The 19705-nt window shown below is 44.2% G+C and overlaps 1 protein-coding gene across 2 annotated transcripts; it reads right to left on the bottom strand.

The window, feature by feature from the left end:
* Window positions 1–8505: 8505 nt before the first annotated feature.
* LOC121540299 (leupaxin) lies at window positions 8506–15794 on the bottom strand. Of its 2 annotated transcripts, XM_041849067.1 has the most exons (9): window positions 15716–15794; window positions 11169–11260; window positions 10995–11065; window positions 10725–10827; window positions 9996–10277; window positions 9697–9870; window positions 9479–9560; window positions 9190–9338; window positions 8506–8982 (listed from the first exon to the last, which is right to left on the bottom strand). In XM_041849067.1, exons 1-9 carry the CDS (start codon window positions 15726–15728, stop codon window positions 8716–8718), a joined length of 1233 nt encoding a protein of 410 aa, XP_041705001.1. In that variant the 5' UTR covers window positions 15729–15794; the 3' UTR covers window positions 8506–8715. The 2 variants fall into 2 exon arrangements, with proteins under 2 accessions (XP_041705001.1, XP_041705002.1); XM_041849068.1 differs by lacking the exon at window positions 15716–15794 and having other exon boundaries at window positions 10995–11094; window positions 11169–11252.
* Window positions 15795–19705: the final 3911 nt, after the last annotated feature.

Genomic DNA, 19705 nt, shown 5'->3' on the forward strand with positions numbered 1-19705 from the left:
CCCTGGCCCAGCCGCAGCCCCAACCCTGGCCCAGCCCCAGCCCGAAGCCCCAGCCCTGGCCCAACCGCAGCCCCAACCCCAGCCCCAGCCCGAAGCCCCAACCCTGGCCCAGCCCCAGCCCGAAGCCCCAAATCTGGCCCAGCCCCAGCCCGAAGCTCCAACCCTGGCCCAGCCCCAGCCCAAAGCCCCAACCCTGGCCCAGCCGCAGCCCAAAGCCCCAACCCTGGCCCAGCCGCAGCCCTACACTACAGTAGCCTAACCCTATGGTAGCCTAGGTTATGGCTAGGGTTAGGGTTGAATCGGGGAGGGGAGGTTAGAGTTAGGGTAAGGGTTAGGGTTAGGGTTAGGGTTGAGCCGGGGTGTTAATCCTAGCTTCATTTCCACATCCTGCTTAACCTTAACCCTAGCCATGAACCTGACTTTAACCCTAACCTTAGCCCTAGCCTTATCTGCAATTCTATCTAAACCCTAACCCTAGCCCCATCCACATCTTTACTTGAGCCATAGCTTCAGCCTTTTCCCCAGTCATGATCCAAAACATACAGAAGTATAGTTACACATACGTAGCAATTCACATATTCTCATAGAGTCCTCAAACCCACTCACATAAATGGTAAAAATAACTATTTATCTTCTTGACATTGAAAGACAACAAACAGAAGTGGTTAATTGTCCTATAAATCTTTCTCATATCCCCTGATTTTAGTAAGTGTCTGGTCTCTGTGGTCAGTCCCTGTTGGGCCTTGCAGCAGACTCGGCAGCTCTCTCTCTCTCTCTCTCTCTCTCTCTCTCTCTCTCTCTCTCTCTCTCTCTCTCTCTCTCTCTCATTTCTCTCACGTCTATTGGTCTCTCGATATCTGTAGCTCTCTCACTCTTTTTCTCTCTCACTGCTCACTCTCATTGGGAGAGTCTGTGTGATGGGGAACATGAGGGTTCAGTGAGACTTTTGGCAGCAGATGTGAGAGAGTTGAGACTGTGGTGGAAAAGTATCCAATTGTCATACTTGAGTAAAAGTAAAGATACCTTAATAAAAATTGACTCAAGTAAAAGTGAAAGTCCCCCAGTAAAAATCTAAAGTATTTGGTTTTAAATATACTTTAGTATCAAAAGTAAATTGAATTGCAAAAATATACTTAAGTATCAAAAGTAAAAGTATAAATAATTTCAAATTGCTTATATTAAGCAAACCAGATGGCACAATTTTCTTGTTTTCTATTATTTACAGATAGCCAGGGGCACACTACAACACGCAGACATCATTTACGAACAAAGAATTTGTGTTTAGTGAGTCCTCCAGATCAGAGGCAGTAGGGATGACCAAGGACGTTCTCTTGATACAGTGAGGGAAAATAGTATTTGATCCCCTGCTGATTTTGTACGTTTGCCCACTGACAAAGACATGATCAGTCTATAATTTTAATGGTAGGTTTATTTGAACAGTGAGAGACAGAATAACAACAACAAAAAATCCAGAAAAACGCATGTCAAAAATGTTATAAATTGATTTGCATTTTAATGAGGGAAATAAGTATTTGACCCCTCTGCAAAACATGACTTAGTACTTTTTTTTATTTTTATTTTTTATTTTTTTATATATATATTCCCCTTTATTACTTTTCAACCCCACCATCCTTTCCCTACTTGGAGTAAATTAGTGAACAACAACGCCCAGGCCTCTACTTCCGGTCTATACTTACTATCTACACCTTATGGACAGAGTTAATTTTACAATAATTCTATATATATATATATATATATATATATATATATATATATATATATATATATATATATTTATTTATTTTTTTGCTCCTGAACTTCTTCTACTCTCAACCTCTCCGATCATTTTCATGATGTCCATCCGGTTTGCTTCTAAATGCCATATCTTTCTAACTGTGCTCTTTCCCAAAAGCTCCCAACATACAACCTATATACTTATTATGGACACAGTATGCTTACATTATTAGCTATCTTTGTTATTATTTGTTGTTATTTGTTATTAGTCCCATCCTTCAACTCTATTCAATACCTCCCATCTATCTCTTAACACCATCCATATAGGATTTCTATTTGCCATATATATTTCAACCGTACTGTGATGTTTTACAAAAGTTCTGAACCTTTCTATTCTCATTGCTTCTACAGATTGTGAATTAAAAATAAACATTTTTGCTAAAAGTATTATTATATTATTGATTGATTGACTATGACTTTTCAGATCACCCAGTAATGCTATCTGCAAGGTTAGTTCCAGGTAAATATTGACTTAGTACTTGGTGGCAAAACCCTTGTTGGCAATCACAGAGGTCAGACGTTTCTTGTAGTTGGCCACCAGGTTTGCACACATCTCAGGAGGGATTTTGTCCCACTCCGCTTTGCAGATCTTCTCCAAGTCATTAAGGTTTCGAGGCTGACGTTTGGCAACTCTTACCTTCAGCTCCCTCCACATAATTTCTATGGGATTAAGGTCTGGATTCTGGCTAGGCCACTCCAGGACCTTAATGTGCTCTTCTTGAGCCACTCCTTTGTTGCCTTGGCCGTGTGTTTTGGGTCATTGTCATGCTGGAATGCCCATCCATGATCCCTTAGCATAAAAACACCCCCAAAGCATAATGTTTCCACCTCCATGTTTGACGGTGGGGATGGTGTTCTTGGGGTCATAGGCAGCATTCCTCCTCCTCCAAACACGACGAGTTGAGTTGATGCCAAATAGCTCGATTTTGGTCTCATCTGACCACAACACTTTCACCCAGTTCTCCTCTGAATCATTCAGATGTTCATGGCAAACTTCAGACGGCCCTGTATATGTGCTTTCTTGAGCAGGGGGACCTTGCGGGCGCTGCAGGATTTCAGTCCTTCACGGCGTAGTGTGTTAACAATTGTTTTCTTGGTGACTATGGTCCCAGCTGCCTTGAGATCATTGACAAGATCCTCCCATGTAGTTCTGGGCTGATTCCGCACTGTTCTCATGATCATTGCAACTCCATGAGGTGAGATCTTGCATGGAGCCCCAGGCCGAGGGAGATTGACAGGTCTTTTGTGTTTCTTCCATTTGCGAATAATCGCACCAATTGTTGTCACCTTCTCACCAAGCTGCTTGTCGATGGTCTTGTAGCCCATTCCAGCCTTGTGAAGGTCTACAATCTTGTCCCTGACATCCTTGGAGAGCTCTTTGGTCTTGGCCATGGTGGAGAGTTTGGAATCTGATTGATTGATTGCTTCTGTGGACAGGTGTCTTTTATACAGATAACAAACTTAGATTAGGAGCACTCCCTTTAAGAGTGTGCTCCTAATCTCAGCTCATTACCTGTATAAAAGACACCTGGGAGCCAGAAATCTTTCTGATTAAGAGGGGGTCAAATACTTATTTCCCTCATTAAAATGCAAATCAATTTATAAAAATGTTTACATTCGTTTTTCTGGATTTTTGTTGTTGTTATTCTGTCTCTCACTGTTCAAATAAACCTACCATTAAAATTAAAGACTGATCATTTCTTTGTCAGTGGTCAAACGTACAAAATCAGCAGGGGATCAAATAGTGTGTGAATTGGAAAATTTTACTGTCTTGCTAAGCATTCAAAATGTAATGAGTACTTTTGGGTGTCAGAGAAAATGTATGGAGTAAAAAGTACATTATTTTCTTTAGGAATGTAGTGGAGTAAAAATAAAAGTAGTCAAAAATATAAATAGTAAATTACAGATACCCCCAAAAACTACTTAAGTTATACTTTACACCACTGAGTGTACAACACATTAACGAATGTTGAAAAAGTGTGTGTTCATATTTATTTGTGTGTATGCATGTGTGTGCACATGTGTTAGTGTGTGTGTATGCGTCAGTGTGTATGTGTGTGTCAGCCTGCGTTTACTATTGGTGTTAGACAGTAAGAGAGGAGAGCAGGTCGAGGAGGCTCAGCCAAGGACAACAGGAAGTGCCTGAGGACAGAGGAGCCAGTCATTAATCAGGTGTGATACCTGCACCCTCCGCCAGCCCAGCAAGGGCAGCAGGACTGGGCCAAGTGAAACACAGCCAGCCCACAGCCCAGAGGGACCAGGACTGGATCGGCCCCAGCGTGAATACACTGGCCTAATTAACTTCTCTGCTCCTAAGTCACCGCCTGTGTTACTGTGGAAGTAATTAGAGGGGTGTTGAAATTGTCACTTTTTCTCTCCACTTAAAAAACCAAATCCATTCACACCTCCAGGAACACTGACCTCTCATATATGGACATATGGAGTCTGACGTATATACAGCACCAAGGAAGGACCACCTTGTAAACCAATATCCTTATTACCTACCCTGGCTGTAGTCAAATTAAACTATTTTCCCAGTGTAAGATAATGTGAGGTAATGTTTTAACACTTAGGGACTTTGAAATGGACATGGACCATTGAGTCTCGTTAAAACGGCCCACATTTGTTGAAGTGAATATCTTTACAGGCTTTTTTCTCTGTTTGGTCAGTTAGAATAACAGCTTACTCTGCATTGCCAGCGCCTAGGTTCAAGCTGAGCACTGAAGCTGTGCTAATTCGGTTATTTATGAAAGTCAGTGATGCTGACCAGTGAAACCATGGATACGGGCCTATTTGTGGTGGAAAAGTACACCAGGGTCATTATTGTAGTTGGCAACAGATTTCATATTTTTTTGCTCCCCAATTAATCATGACTGTGTCTCACTGCAGGCAACTAATTCCATAACAATGATGCTCACACAGACACACAGAGGATCAACTGTTGAGAAAAAGCCTTAGTACTCTGAGGACTCGTCACTCGTCTTTGTGAGCCTATCTTGCCACCATTTTGTCTGTTTCAAATTTGCCTGCATCCACAACCCTCATATGTTCCTTGATACTTTGGGGCCTGGCAGAAGTATCAAGGAACATATGAGGGTTGTGGACGCAGGCAAATGACCCTTGTATCTGTTTGGGTTCAGAGAGTTTGTTTTCGCTGGTTTTCTCAAGTGTGTTAATGTCTGTTGTGTCTGCCTCTGCCCTCAGGTCATGAGTGAACTCCACTCAGCTATACTCTCATCACCATAATGGAATCTTCTTTAATAAACAGAACTAAGATGCCATCTACATGTGTGAATACTGGTCTGCTGGCTGTCAAACAGATTAACTGAGATGTATTAGACAGTTATTGGCTGAAACGTTGATTGAGGGTACATGTCAACTCTGGGTTTATGAGGTAGAAGGCCACCCTCGCCTGGTTGTGACCCTGCGTACCCCCCTGCGTACCCCCCTACCCCCAGTGGGGTGACACAGGGGCCTCAGGCAGTTTGGGGCGAGGGTAGGGTTTCAGTGTCACACTGGGGTAACTCTCCCTATTGCCCTCCTCCTCACCCTCTGGCCTTCTCCAGCCTCCAGCCGCTAGCTCAGTATGCCTTTCCATGCCCCAGTCCACTCCACGGGTCTCTGTTACCCCGTTACACAGCAGTAAATGTCACCTGAGTTACATTCCCCCCAGCACCCACAGACAGCCCTTTATTCACCGCCTTCTAGAAGAGCCACCACTCACATTTCATGTTCGCTAGGTTTATTATGCGCCAATAACCTTTTCCTCCCCTCAGTTGGATCACTCCTCTTGAAGTATGTAAAGTGCTTGTGTATTTTTGGCCTGTTTCGTTTTATATCTTGATTCGTTTTCTGTTTTAATGTGGTTTGAGACTGTCTTCATTGCTGTCTGGTCAAGAAGACTTACACACCCCAGCCAGGATTAATGTCAGCGTGTATGTCAGAGGCATTTCACTGAAATCTACATTTAACCTGACCAATATAAGTTTACAGCTATGAAAAGCTTTTATACAGGAAACGGTGTGTTAAACAAGGCTTAGAAATCATATGAGAGAGAGGTACATTAACAAACAGAGCAGAGGGCTTGGCCAGACACAGGAGTAGGTTGTGACACCAGCCCACGTTAATCCAGGATAGGAGAACAGGAGACTTGATCTAATGTGCTGATGACAACATGATTTATCCCCTCCTCAATGTCCAGTCACACACTGCCTGCACACAGCCAGTAGTCCTATACATCAGCAGAGAAGTGCCTCCTTTGTAGGCCCCCAGTATTACACCATATTACAACCTGGCTGTGTGCCTTGAGTTACCGTAAGTGGTGTGGGTTGGTGCTCACTTCTGTTGTTAAAGCTTCTCCTGGAACCTTCACTATTTGTTTCAGCACCCTACTCAATCTCTCATAGACTGCAATAGAAGGGTCAGTGTGGAGAATTCTTCAAAACCTGACACAGTAACTTGGTTCCAGAGAGAATATGCCAATGTAAACTGTCAGAGCCATAGAGAAGTCTCTTGATAAACTACAGTCGGAAAGCATCCTTGGCTCTGCCAGCATGGATCACCCCTCTGCCAACCCGTGGCACTGAGGACATCTTTATGGAGACCATGGATCTTCCTCCAGGAAAAACTCAACTGGATTTGGTTGATTTCTGTTATTCTTTCTCCATCTTTAAATATTTTGTGACCATGATTAATTCATTTAAACAGAATTTAGGCGATATTGATACACCTTAAGCGATTCAAAGTTCACAAATGTATAATTTGATTTAATGTTTCAGACATTAGAAATAATATTTTCATGATCTGCTCTATTATGTCATTACATTTCAATGAGGCATTCAGATGGTAACTCTTTTCCTTGGTAAGCCTATTCTAAACAAACACTCCTGTTCATTGCCACGAATACGTGGTTATACACTGAGTGTACAAAACATTATGAACACCTTCCTAATATTGAGTTGCACCCCTCCTTTTGCCCACAGAACAGCCTCAATTCGTCGGGCATGGACTCTACAAAGTGTTTTGAAAGCGTTCCACAGGGATGCTGGCCCATGTTGACTCTAATGCTTCCCACAGTTGCTGGATGTTCTTTGGGTGGTAGACCATTCTTGATACAAACAGGAAACTGTAGTGTGTGAAAAACACAGCAGCGTTGCAGTTATTGACACAAACCGGTGCGCCTGGCATCTACTACCATACCCCATTCCAAGGCACTTAAATCTTTTGTCTTGCCCATTCACCCTCTGAATGGCACACATTCATACACAATCCATGTCTCATATGTCTCAAGGCTTAAAAATCATTCTTTAACCTGTCTTCTCCCCTTCATCTACACTGATTGAAGTGGATTTAACAAGTGACATCAATAAGGGATCATAGCTTTCACCTGGATTCACCTGGTCAGTCTGTCATGGAAAGAGCAGAAATTCTTAATGTTTTGTACCCTCAGTGTATATCCACATGCAACGCAGGACAGGACACAAAATAAATTAAATGAATCGTTTATTTCTCTATTATTATTAATTTCACATATACACTACCGTTCAAAAGTTTGGGGTCACTTAGAAATGTCCTTGTTTTTCGAAAGAAAATCAATTTTTTGTCCATTAAAATAACATCAAATTGATCAGAAATACAGTGTAGACATTCTTAATGTTGTAAATGGCAATTGTAGCTGGAAACGGCTGATTTTGTATGGAATATCTACATAGGCGTACAGAGGCCCATTATCAGCAACCATCAGTCCTGTGTTCCAATGGCACGTTGTGTTTGCTAATCCAAGTTTATCATTTTAAAAGGCTAATTGATCATTAGAAAACCCTTTTGCAATTATGTTAGCACAGCTGAAAACTGTTGTGCTGATTAAAGAAGCAATAAAACTGACCTTCTTGAGACTAGTTGAGTATCTGGAGCATCAGCAATTGTGGGTTCGATTACAGGCTCAAAATGGCCAGAAACAAATAACTTTCTTCTGAAACTCGTCAGTCTATTCTTGTTCTGAGAAATTAAGGCTATTCCATGCGAGAAATTGCCAAGAAACTGAAGATCTTGTATAACGCTGTGTACTACTCCCTTCACAGAACAGCGCAAACTGGCTCTAACCAGAATAGAAAGAGGAGTGGGAGGCCCCGGTACACAACTGAGCAAGAGGACAAATATGTTAGAGTGTCTAGTTTAAGAAACAGACGCCTCACAGGTCCTCAACTGGCAGCTTCATTAAATAGTACCCGCAAAACACCAGTCTCAACGTCAACAGTGAAGAGGCGACTCCGGGATGCTGACCTTCTAGGCAGAGTTGCAAAGAAAAAGCCATATCTCAGACTGGCCAATAAAAATAAAAGATTAAGATGGGCAGTCTGAGATATAGCTTTTTTTTTTCCAACTCTGCCTAGAAGGTCAGCATCCCGCAGTCACCTCTTCACTGTTGAGACTGGTGTTTTGCGGGTACTATTTAATGAAGCTGCCAGTTGAGGACCTGTGAGGCACCTGTTTCTCAAACTAGACACCCTAATGTATTTGCCCTCTTGCTCATTTGTGCACCGGGGCCTCCCACTCCTCTATCTATTCTGGTTAGAGCCATTTTGCACTGTTCTGTGAAGGGCCAAGTAAAGCCCCCCTGGCCAAACCCTCCCCTAACCCAGACGACGCTGGGCCAATTGTGTGCCGCCCTATGGGACTCCCAGTCACGGCCGGTTATAACACAGCCTGGGATCGAACCTGGGTCTGTAGTGATGCCTCAAGCACTGCGATGCAGTGCCTTAGACCGCTGCGCCACTCGGGAGGCCTAATAGTTTATTTTTCATTTCGTATGCGGATATTGCCTTGATGATTTGTGTGGGATTTTCCACATAAGTATGACTTTTTTCAGGTTAATTTGATTACCTTATATATTAACTGGGTACTATTATTACAGTATAAGTCTTACACAAACAGTTTGGTGTGGCAGGCTGAGCAGTAGGGTTTCCCTGCCTGCTCCTTGAACACCCCTTGGCTGAGTTTACGCAGACAGAAGGCACACACAAAGTGCTCAGGGTGGAACTTGCGCTCCAAAGCAGAGATGCAGCGGCCAGAGATGGGCTCTCCACAGCCCCCACACAGTGTACCCTGTCGGGAGTGGAAGTGCAGAGAGCACAGGGGACGACCATCCAGCTCCAGGAAACAACCATCGGTGAAGGGCTTCAGACAGTCCTGGAGGGATGGAGAGAAGGAGAAACAGATCACTCATTCTATCTAGTTGATATAGTAGGCCTACTCTTTTTTGGAGATTGAAGAGGATTATGAAAATATCAGCACAATGTTGCATTGTGGCTGTTGGCTGTTCAAAGTGTATTGTCTGAGTAATGGTAGAAGTTTCGAAGCCGAAGCCATGTGTGTGATCTGTGGTGAGCGACTCACTGAGCAGACAAAGCAGTTGGGATGCCAGGTGCCATTGGCTGCAGTCAGGTAGTTCTCTCTCACAGGGTCTCCACAACCAGTGCACTTTGGAGCAAATAGATGGTAAAAGTCTCTGTGACAGTACGGCTTCCCGTCCTTCTCCAGAAAACCTATGGCACATCAAAGGACACACACACAAAGAGAGGAGAGTGTTCTCAGTCACACTGTGGTCTAAAACGTATGTTACCCTATAGGGAACAGTAGTGGTTGTTGTGCTATCTGTCAGGCAGATAGATGTGTGCTCCCTCACCTTCAGCCCCAAAGAGCTCCCCACAGTGGGAACAGAAGAAGTGCTCAGGGTGCCAGGAGCGGTCCATCGCTGTCAGAATGTTCTGAGAGAGAGGTCAAAGAGCCCAGCATGTGGTGAGGTAAACCCAACGACAACAGATCTAGAGAGGTGGTGAGTTGGTTTTGTGCAGCGTTAGATAATGGTGATAATACAGTCCAATCTAAAGAGAAGGAGTGTACCTGCAGAATGGGGCCCTTGCAGTAATCACAGCGAGGTGAGAAGAGGTGCTGGTAGTCTTTCTCACAGTAGGCCTTCCCCTCCCTCTCAAAAAAGCCACTGGTGCCCAGCTCAGCCTGACACACCACACAAACAAAGTGTTCTGGGTGCCACACCTGGCCCAGGGCTGTGATCATCTGCAGAATGAAATAAAGTGGTAAGAAATAAATATACTTTGTTTCATATGCTGTCCATAGTACTTTTGATTGATCATCTTCGCCTATAATGTTATTTTGAAATCAAGCTTTTGTCTGGTTTTTACCTTTCCCACAATGACCTTGCCACAGGAAGCACAGTGGCCCTTCGCCACTGTTCGTACACCCATCTTCTCCATATCAGAGCTCAGGCCTCCCAGAAGGTCATCTATGGCGTCCGTTTTTCTCTGTGTTGACGCCTTGCGCTCCAGATCAGAAGTCTTTGGGCTGTTGGTGCTCTCCTGTTCCGCTTGGGGGTCATCCTTTTCTTTATTTTCTACAACCTGTGTTTTTTTGACTGACTTCTGGACAAGTGGTGGTGGGGTTGAGGGAGCGGGAGGGTCTGGGAGCTAAAGATGAGAAAAAGCTGTGTGTCCTCAAAACAGAATTGCATCTGTTCATATGCATCTAAAACATGTCTTTAACAGTTGTATATCTCAAAATTATATTACATTTGGTGGCACTAGTGGTACTAAAGCTGACCAATATTTGTTTAGTTTGGTTATACTGCCCTCTGCTGTCAGATCAAGTCAACTTCACTGAAAGACACAGGGAGAATCTCAATTGCATTTGCTTGATTCTCCCCATCTCTCCTTGCCTCCTTCTCAAAACCCATTGGATGAGAAGCCATTTGATGGGAAGCTCAGAGGTCCCTCCCCTCTGACCTTCTCATACAATGGGTTTTGAGAAGGGGGCGAGGAAAGAGGACACAAGGAAACAAGGAAATGCATTCTTCCACAGTCGTCCTCTGCTCATGCTCTGACCAAAGGTGTATTCAATGATAGATGCTTCCTCACCCCCATCTCCAGGCCAAGTAACAAATCCTCCATTATGGAGTCCAGCTCTCTGGTAGCAGAGCAAGGACTCAGCAGACCGGCATCCACTGGAGCTGGTAACTCACTGACAAACACACAGAGAAAATCACAGATGAGCACTGGTATGCAGTGGACACTGGACAGATTCTACTGGAATCTGAGGTGATAAATCTGAGTCTCAGTTATATCTGTATGGTCTCACCCAGGGTCATAACGTATGGCTATCTGTGGGCTGACCTACCAGTGGCTCACCTGTATACATCGGTGCTGTCTGTCTCATTTTCTTTCTTTGGAGGGAGACCAATAGGACACACCTTTGGGACCTGTGGGAAATTCCACATAACACATAGAGCTAGAAGACACATCCAGTTGTAATACTTGGACAAAATACTAAACAACAACTGCTAGAGGTGATTTGGTCATTACCTGTCCATATGTGTTGGCTGTATCACTTTCTTTCTTCTGAGTAGCCAACTCTGGATCAGCTAAGTTGAAAGCCAGCTCTTCTAGGATAAGATCTGTAAAACACATATATGATGTGGTATGGTATGGTACTACAGTATCAATCAGAAAAAGCACTTCCGACAGACTTCCTCTGAGGTGAGTTATAATGCCTCACTACGTTCTCCTCTTGCCTATTGCAAGGTGCACCCATTGATCTGCTGTGGTTGCTTCCAGTGGTGTAAAGTACTTAATTAAAAATACTTTAAAGTACTTCTTAAGTAGTTTTTTTGGGTATCTGTACTTTACGTTACCATTTATATTTTTGACAACTTTTACTTTTACTAGTGTAATAAAAAGCATGAGCTGGCGCACACCCAGAGAACATTATTTAGTGTAGAGGTGCTGACTAACAGGGAATAAACTGTAAGCTATAAAAACAAATAAAGAGAGTTGCACACTCTATGTATAAACTCCCAGTCATTTATTGGGTAAGAATCCACCAACGTTTCAGCATCACTGTGCCTTCTTCAATGATGCCGAAACGTTGGTGGTTTCTTACCCAATAAATTACTGGGAGTTTATACATAGAGTGTGCGACTCTCTTTATTTGTTTTTATTACTTTTACTTTTACACCATGACATTCCTAAAGAAAAGAATGTACTTTTTACTCCATATATTTTCCCTGACACCTAAAAGTACTAGTTACATTTTGAATGCTTAGCAGGACAGGAAAATGGTCCAATTCACACACTTATCAAGAGAACATCCCTGGTCATCTCCACTGCCTCTGATCTGGCGGACTCACTAAACACAAATGCTTTGCTTGTAAATTATGTCTGAGTGTTGGAGTGTGCCCCTGGCTATCCATAAATTAAAAGAACATGAAAAATGTGCTTTCAGATTTGCTTAACCAAATACTTTTAGACTTTTACTTGAGTCATTTTCTATTAAGGTATCTTTACTTTTACTCAAGTGTGAAAATTGGGTACTTTTTCCACCACTGGCTGTTTCATAAAGTGCTGCTTCCTGAGGATATGATAGAAGAGATGTTACAGACAAGATCCTCAAAGAAGAAGTGACACTTTTGAAACTGATGCACTCTATGACTAAAAAACAGTCTTATTCTGACTTTTAACTCACATATATTCTGCTGACAGTAGCCTATGAAAGGGAACATTGCATATAACTATTAAGTATTGTGCTCATTTTAAGAGGAAGTTTATCATAAGTTCTTCACAAGTAAGTCATAACTAAAACATATATTAAGTGCCTTCAGAAAGTATTCATACCCCTTGACTTATTCCACATTTGTTGTGTTACAGCCTGAATTCAAAATATTTTAAATATTATTTTTTTCACCCATCTACAAACAATACCCCATAATGACAAAGTAAAAACATGTTTTTGGAAATGTTTGTACATTTATTGAAAATGAAATACAGAAATATCTCATTTACATAAGTATTCACACTCCTGAGTCAATACTTTGTAGAAGCACCTTTGGCGGCGATTACATATATGAGTCTTTTTGGATTGTACAATATTTGCACATTATTCTTTTGAAAATTCTTCAAGCTCTGTCATGTTGATTGTTGATCATTGCTAGACAGCCATTTTCAAGTCTTGCCATAGATTTTCAAGCCAATTTAAGTCAAAACTGTAACTAGGCCACTCAGGAACATTCTATGTCGTCTTGGTAAGCAACTCCAGTGTAGATTTGGCCTTGTGTTTTGATACACCATCCAAAGCCTAATTGATAACTTCACCATGCTCAGAGGGATATTCAGTGTCTGCCAAACGGTGCCCTTCTTTGCGAGGCATTGAAAAACCTCCCTGGTCTTTGTGGTTAAAACAGTACTTGAAATTCACCACTCGATTGAGGGACCTTGCAGATAATTGTATGTGTGGGGAACAGAGATGTGGTAGTCATTCAAAACTCATGTTAACCAATAACAGTCTAAGCCCTGTCTAATGCTATATGGAATTGTTTTAAGAAGGTCATACCCAGGATCATTTTGCTATTGATTTTGAATGTTAAGACCCCTTGAAGTATAAAAAATATATATATTTGATGAAAATTTTTATTTGGCCTTAGATTCACTACATTGACCAACAGATAGTCCCCCCAAAAAAATCTAAAGGAAGTTTGTTCTGAAGTGTTTGCCCTATATCTGAGAGATCAGGAAACATTTTTACTTTTTTTGACATGTACAGTGGGGGAAAAAAGTATTTAGTCAGCCACCAATTGTGCAAGTTCTCCCACTTAAAAAGATGAGAGAGGACTGTAATTTTCATCATAGGTACATGTCAACTATGACAGACAAAATGAGATTTCTTTTTCCAGAAAATCACATTGTAGGATTTTTAATGAATTTATTTGCCAGACGTGTCCCCCTGCTTAAGCCAGTACATGTCCAGGCCCGTCTGAAGTTTGCTAGAGTGCATTTGGATGATCCAGAAGAGGATTGGGAGAATGTCATATGGTCAGATGAAACCAAAATAGAACTTTTTGGTAAAAACTCAACTCGTCGTGTTTGGAGGACAAAGAATGCTGAGTTGCATCCAAAGAACACCATACCTACTGTGAAGCATGGGGGTGGAAACATCATGCTTTGGGGCTGTTTTTCTGCAAAGGGACCAGGACGACTGATCCGTGTAAAGGAAAGAATGAATGGGGCCATGTATCGTGAGATTTTGAGTGAAAACCTCCTTCCATCAGCAAGGGCATTGAAGATGAAACGTGGCTGGGTCTTTCAGCATGACAATTATCCCAAACACACCGCCCGGGCAACGAAGGAGTGGCTTCGTAAGAAGCATTTCAAGGTCCTGGAGTGGCCTAGCCAGTCTCCAGATCTCAACCCCATAGAAAATCTTTGGAGGGAGTTGAAAGTCTGTGTTGCCCAGCGACAGCCCCAAAACATCACTGCTCTAGAGGAGATCTGCATGGAGGAATGGGCCAAAATACCAGCAACAGTGTGTGAAAACCTTGTGAAGACTTACAGAAAACATTTGACCTGTGTCATTGCCAACAAAGGGTATATAACAAAGTATTGAGAAACTTTTGTTATTGACCAAATACTTATTTTCCACCATAATTTGCAAATAAATAAATTAAAAATCCTACAATGTGATTTTCTGGAGAGAAAAAATTCTCATTTTGTCTGTCATAGTTGACGTGTACCTATGATGAAAATACAGGCCTCTCTCATCTTTTGAAGTGGGAGAACTTGCACAATTGGTGGCTGACTAAATACTTTTTTCCCCCACTGTATTTAACCCCTTATTTTTGGCACTAAACAGTCTCCATATATACTTCCATTCATTTTTTCAACTGGGACTGGGGGACCTTCAGATGAGTCTTGTGAACACATGTACGTGTTCTTGAGAGTCTCACCTTTCCACAGAGGGGTCATATTAATGTGTAGCCCAAACTGTTTGGACGCTACAGACAGAAGTTGGCAGATCATCTGTACTGACTTCAGACGAGCTCCAAGACGCTTGAGGGGGGTCGTAGAGCAAAACAGAGAACACCATCGTGTTCGTAACAGTCTCATCATTCCATTGAGGAGTCACAGTTTGGAGGCCAAACTGTTTGGACGTTACAGACGATTTTGTGAGAAGACTGATTTTCAGGATGCCTCATGGTCTGACAAACACCGCTCTAGCTCTGTCACCTTTCACCACAGATGCAGAAGTGCGACATAGGCGGATGAGGGGGATTGAGAAGACACATCCAACGCAAAAAACAAATATGTTTCATTTAAACTGACAGATTTTTATGGGGATTTTTGTATTATGCTAATTCGATTTCCCCGGAAGTGCAGACATCAACCTTAGGGTTAACCACTATTACCGAACACAGAATGATTCAAAGCAAATTATTATGCGATTTGTTAAGCACATTTTTACTCCTGAACTTATTTAGGCTTGCTATAACAAAGGGGTTGAATATTTATTGACTCAAGACAATTCAGCTTTTAACTTTTTATACATTTCTAAAACGTTCTACAAACAAAATTCCACTTTGACATTATGGGGTACAAAATCTCAATTTAATCCATTTTCAATTCAAGCTGTAAAACAACAACATTTGGAAAAAGTAAAGGGGTGTGAATACTTTCTTAAGGCACTGTAAATCCCTATCCACTGGATTTCTCACAAATTTTATTTGGTTGGTAGTAGGACGGAATCATATCAGTGACTTCAGTCAACAACCTCAAGAATCCATTTGCCTATCAACAGAGAACCTTCTTTATGATTCACTGTGAATTTACATCAACAGTCATGTCTACAAAAATACATTTTATACAGATTTGATATGATCCATATGATATGATTAGCATGCCCAATGTAATACACGCTTCATTCACCACATACAACAAAACCTTTACATGTACATTTTCATGAGCATAGCATTTTTATATTTTATTTGTGCTCAGATTTATCGATGTGTGTATTTCCTTTATAGTTTTATCTATTGTATTTTGTTTTATAACACAACAGCAGCAGAGGAAAAAAGTATACTCACCCAGCTCATCCATGCTTGCTCAATGTACTTATCAATGTGCATGAGCCTACATGTTCGGTTGTACGTGTGTGTGTGTGTGTGTGTGTGTGTGTGTGTGTGTGTGTGTGTGTGTGTGTGTGTGTGTGTGTGTGTGTGTGTGTGTGTGTGTGTGTGTGTGTGTGTTACTGACAGTTACTGTGGTAACCGGCACACTTTAATCAGGTCGAAACTGTCATTTCCTTTTGTCAGTGTTTTTTGCTAACTTGAATTTCTCTTAGTGCACTGCTACCTTCCTGACGACACAGACTACATTCTAAGTCATTTTCTACTTATATTCTTAAAACATATGATCTGGTGAATAGTTTAACACATTTCATTTGGTTTATTTGATGATTTAAAAACCTAATACAACCACACAAGTGGATACAAAGCACAGGTTGCATGTACACAAATGTTTTATCAATAGCTATCTCCTAAATGCTGATGGTATATGGGTTAATGGGTCAACTATCAATATGAAAAATTAGAGGGTATACCCCCCACCCCCAAAAAATGGACTAGGGGTAGATTAAAACTTTTATTCAACTTTTTTCAAACAGGAAAGACAAGAGCCATGTACAGTGCATTCGGAAAGTATTCAGACCCCTTTACTTTTTCCACATTGTCACGAATTCCGCCGAGACTGCTCCTCCTCCTTGTTCGGGAAGGCTTCGGCGTTCGTCGTCCCCGGAGTACTAGCTGCTACCACTTGATGTTCTCTATGTTTGTTTGGTTTTGTCTTGTTGGTGCACCTGTTTCGTATTATGTATTGATTATGTCACCTATACGTTTCCTTTGGTTTTGTTTGCAGTTGTGTGTTGTTGTCCGCCTGTCCGTTGGTGATTTGTTATTGCTCTCTTGTATTTAGTGTATTGACGCACTGTATGCGTAATTGCTCGCCTCCGTTGTTTTGAGGCCCGTTATTTTGTATTGTCGTGTTTGACAAGTAAAGTCGGTTTGACTAAGCTTCTGTGTCCTGCGCCTGACTCCAACACCACATCCACATCAGCTCGTGACAGAACAACACACCTTACTATGGAGTCAGCAGGAGCAGCGGCGGCGACCGAGTCGCTGGAGGATCGGGTCAGCTGCCAGGACGCCATGATCCAGCAACTCGGCTCCGCCATGCAGGAGGTGATGAACACCCTGCGCCGATGGGAAAGGGGAGGCGTGCCCACACCTCCTCCTACATTACCACCACCATCGGCCAGCCCCACCAGACCAGCTCCGGAATCCAGTGGAATTCGGCTCTCGCTCCCGAGGGCGTATGATGGCACCGCAGCCGGGTGTCAGGGGTTCCTCCTGCAGGTGGAACTCTACCTGGCCACCATACACCCGGCGCCCTCGGGATACGAGAGCGTTTCCGCCCTCATCTCCTGTCTCTCCGGCAAGGCGTTGGAGTGGGCCAATGCCGAATGGAGGGGAATAGACACCGCCACCATCAGCTACGCGGAGTTCTCCCGCCGCTTCAGGGCTGTTTTCGATCACCCTCCTGAGGGTAAAGCGGCGGGGGAGCGTCTGTTCCACCTCCGACAGGGGAAGAGGAGCGCACAGGAGTTCGCCCTGGATTTCCGGACTCTAGCGGCGGATGCGGGGTGGAATGAGAGGGCCCTCATCGACCACTATCGGTGTAGCCTGCGTGAGGACGTTCGTCGAGAGCTGGCCTGCAGGGACACCAATCTGTCCTTCGACCAGCTAGTAGACATGTCCATCCGTCTGGATACCCTGCTGGCCACCCGCGGACGTCCCGAGTTGGGGCCGTCCATTCCATCCCCCAGCACCTCCGAGCCGAGCCCTATGGAGCTCGGGGGTGCTGGCGCTAGAGAGAGAAGGAGAGAGAACCCGAGGGGAGCCGTCCCCTGCACCAGCTGTGGCCGTGGAGGACACACTGCGGCTAGGTGCTGGGGAGGGTCTCAGGGGAATCGGGGCAACAGGTCGCGCACTGGGGGAGTCATTTCAGGTGAGTAGGCGCCCCACTCACCCAGAGCTCTCTGTTGTTCACTTGTGTATACCTGTGGTATTTCCTCAGGTTGCATCTCATTCCCAGCATAAGGCGCTAGTCGATTCAGGCGCCGCTGGGAATTTTATTGATCGGAAATTTTGTTCTAGGTTAGGGATTCCCCTCCTGCCCGTCGATGCACCCTTTCCTGTCCATGCCCTAGATAGCCGCCCGTTGGGATCTGGGTTGATTAGGGGAGGTCACAGCGCCACTAAAGATGAAGACGCAGGGGGGTCATGAGGAGATTATTCAGTTGTACCTAATTGACTCTCCTGCGTATCCCGTGGTGCTGGGGCTTCCTTGGTTAATCACCCATGACCCCACCATTTCGTGGCAACAGAGGGCTCTCAAGGAATGGTCTGGCCAGTGTGTTGGGCAATGTTTAGGTGTTTCCGTTGGAGCGACCACGGTGGAGAGTCCGAACCAAGTGCCCGCAATGCACATTCCCCCTGAGTATGAGGATTTGGCACTCGTGTTCAGCAAGACGAGGGCGACGCGATTGCCACCTCATAGACAGGGAGATTGTGCGATAAACCTCCAGACAGGTGCGGCACTCCCGCGGAGCCATGTGTATCCTCTGTCTCAAGAGGAGACGGCGGCTATGGAGACATACATAGCTGAGTCCCTGAGACAAGGATACATATGGCCCTCCACTTCCCCTGCGTCCTCGAGTTTCTTTTTTGTGAAGAAGGATGGAGGGTTGCGCCCGTGTATTGATTACCGTAGTCTCAATCAGATCACTGTGAAATACAGTTACCCTCTTCCTCTGATTGCGAGTATGACTGAATCATTACGCAGAGCGCGTTTCTTCACAAAACTGGATCTCAGGAGCGCTTATAACTTGGTGCGCATTAGGGAGGGAGATGAATGGAAGACGGCATTTAGTACCACCTCAGGTCATTATGAGTATCTTGTCATGCCATACGGGTTAATGAATGCTCCTTCAGTCTTCCAATCATTTGTGGACGAGATCTTCCGGGACCTGCATGGGCAGGGAGTGGTAGTGTACATTGACGACATCCTAGTGTACTCTGCTACACAAGCCGAGCATGTAGCCCTGGTGCGCCGAGTGTTGGGTAGGCTGTTGGAGCATGACTTGTATGTCAAGGCAGAGAAATGTCAGTTTTTTCCAGGAGTCCATCTCCTTCTTGGGTCATCGGTTGTCCGCGTCAGGGGTGAAGATGGAGATTGACCGTGTGTCAGCCGTGCGTAACTGGCAAACCCCAACCACTGTTAAAGAGGTGCAGCAGTTTTTGGGTTTTGCCAATTACTACCGGAGGTTTATCCGGGGTTTTGGACAGGTGGCAGCTCCCATTACTTCCCTGCTGAAGGGGGGCCCGGTGCGTTTGCAGTGGTCGGCTGAAGCGGACAGGGCGTTTTGTAAACTGAAGGACCTGTTCACTTCGGCTCCGGTGCTGGCGCACCTGGACCCCGCTTTAGCGTTCCAGGTAGAGGTGGACGCGTCAGAGGCCGGTATTGGGGCAGTACTGTCGCAACGCTCCGGCACGCCTCCTAAGCTCCGTCCCTGCGCTTTTTATTCTAAAAAGCTCAGCCCGGCGGAACGTAATTATGACGTAGGTGACAGGGAGCTGTTAGCCGTGGTTCAAGCCCTAAAGGTGTGGAGGCATTGGCTTGAGGGGGCTCAACACCCTTTTCTCATTCTGTATATCCGGGCAGCTAGGAGATTGAACCCTCGTCAGGCTAGGTGGAACATGTTTCTGACCCGGTTCGTTTTTAAGATCACTTACATCCCAGGGTCCCAGAACGGTAAGGCAGACGCCCTGTCCCGGCGGTATGACACAGAGGAGAGGTCCATTGAGCCCACTCCCATACTGCCGGAGTCTTGTCTGGTGGCACCGGTGGTATGGGAGGTCGATGCGGAAATTGAGCGGGCATTACGCACCGACCCTACTCCCCCAGAGTGTCCAGTGGGTCGGACGTACGTGCCGCTCGAGGTCCGTGATCGTCTCATT

The sequence above is a fragment of the Coregonus clupeaformis genome, chromosome 26, assembly GCF_020615455.1.
Source record: "Coregonus clupeaformis isolate EN_2021a chromosome 26, ASM2061545v1, whole genome shotgun sequence".
NCBI lineage: Eukaryota > Metazoa > Chordata > Actinopteri > Salmoniformes > Salmonidae > Coregonus > Coregonus clupeaformis.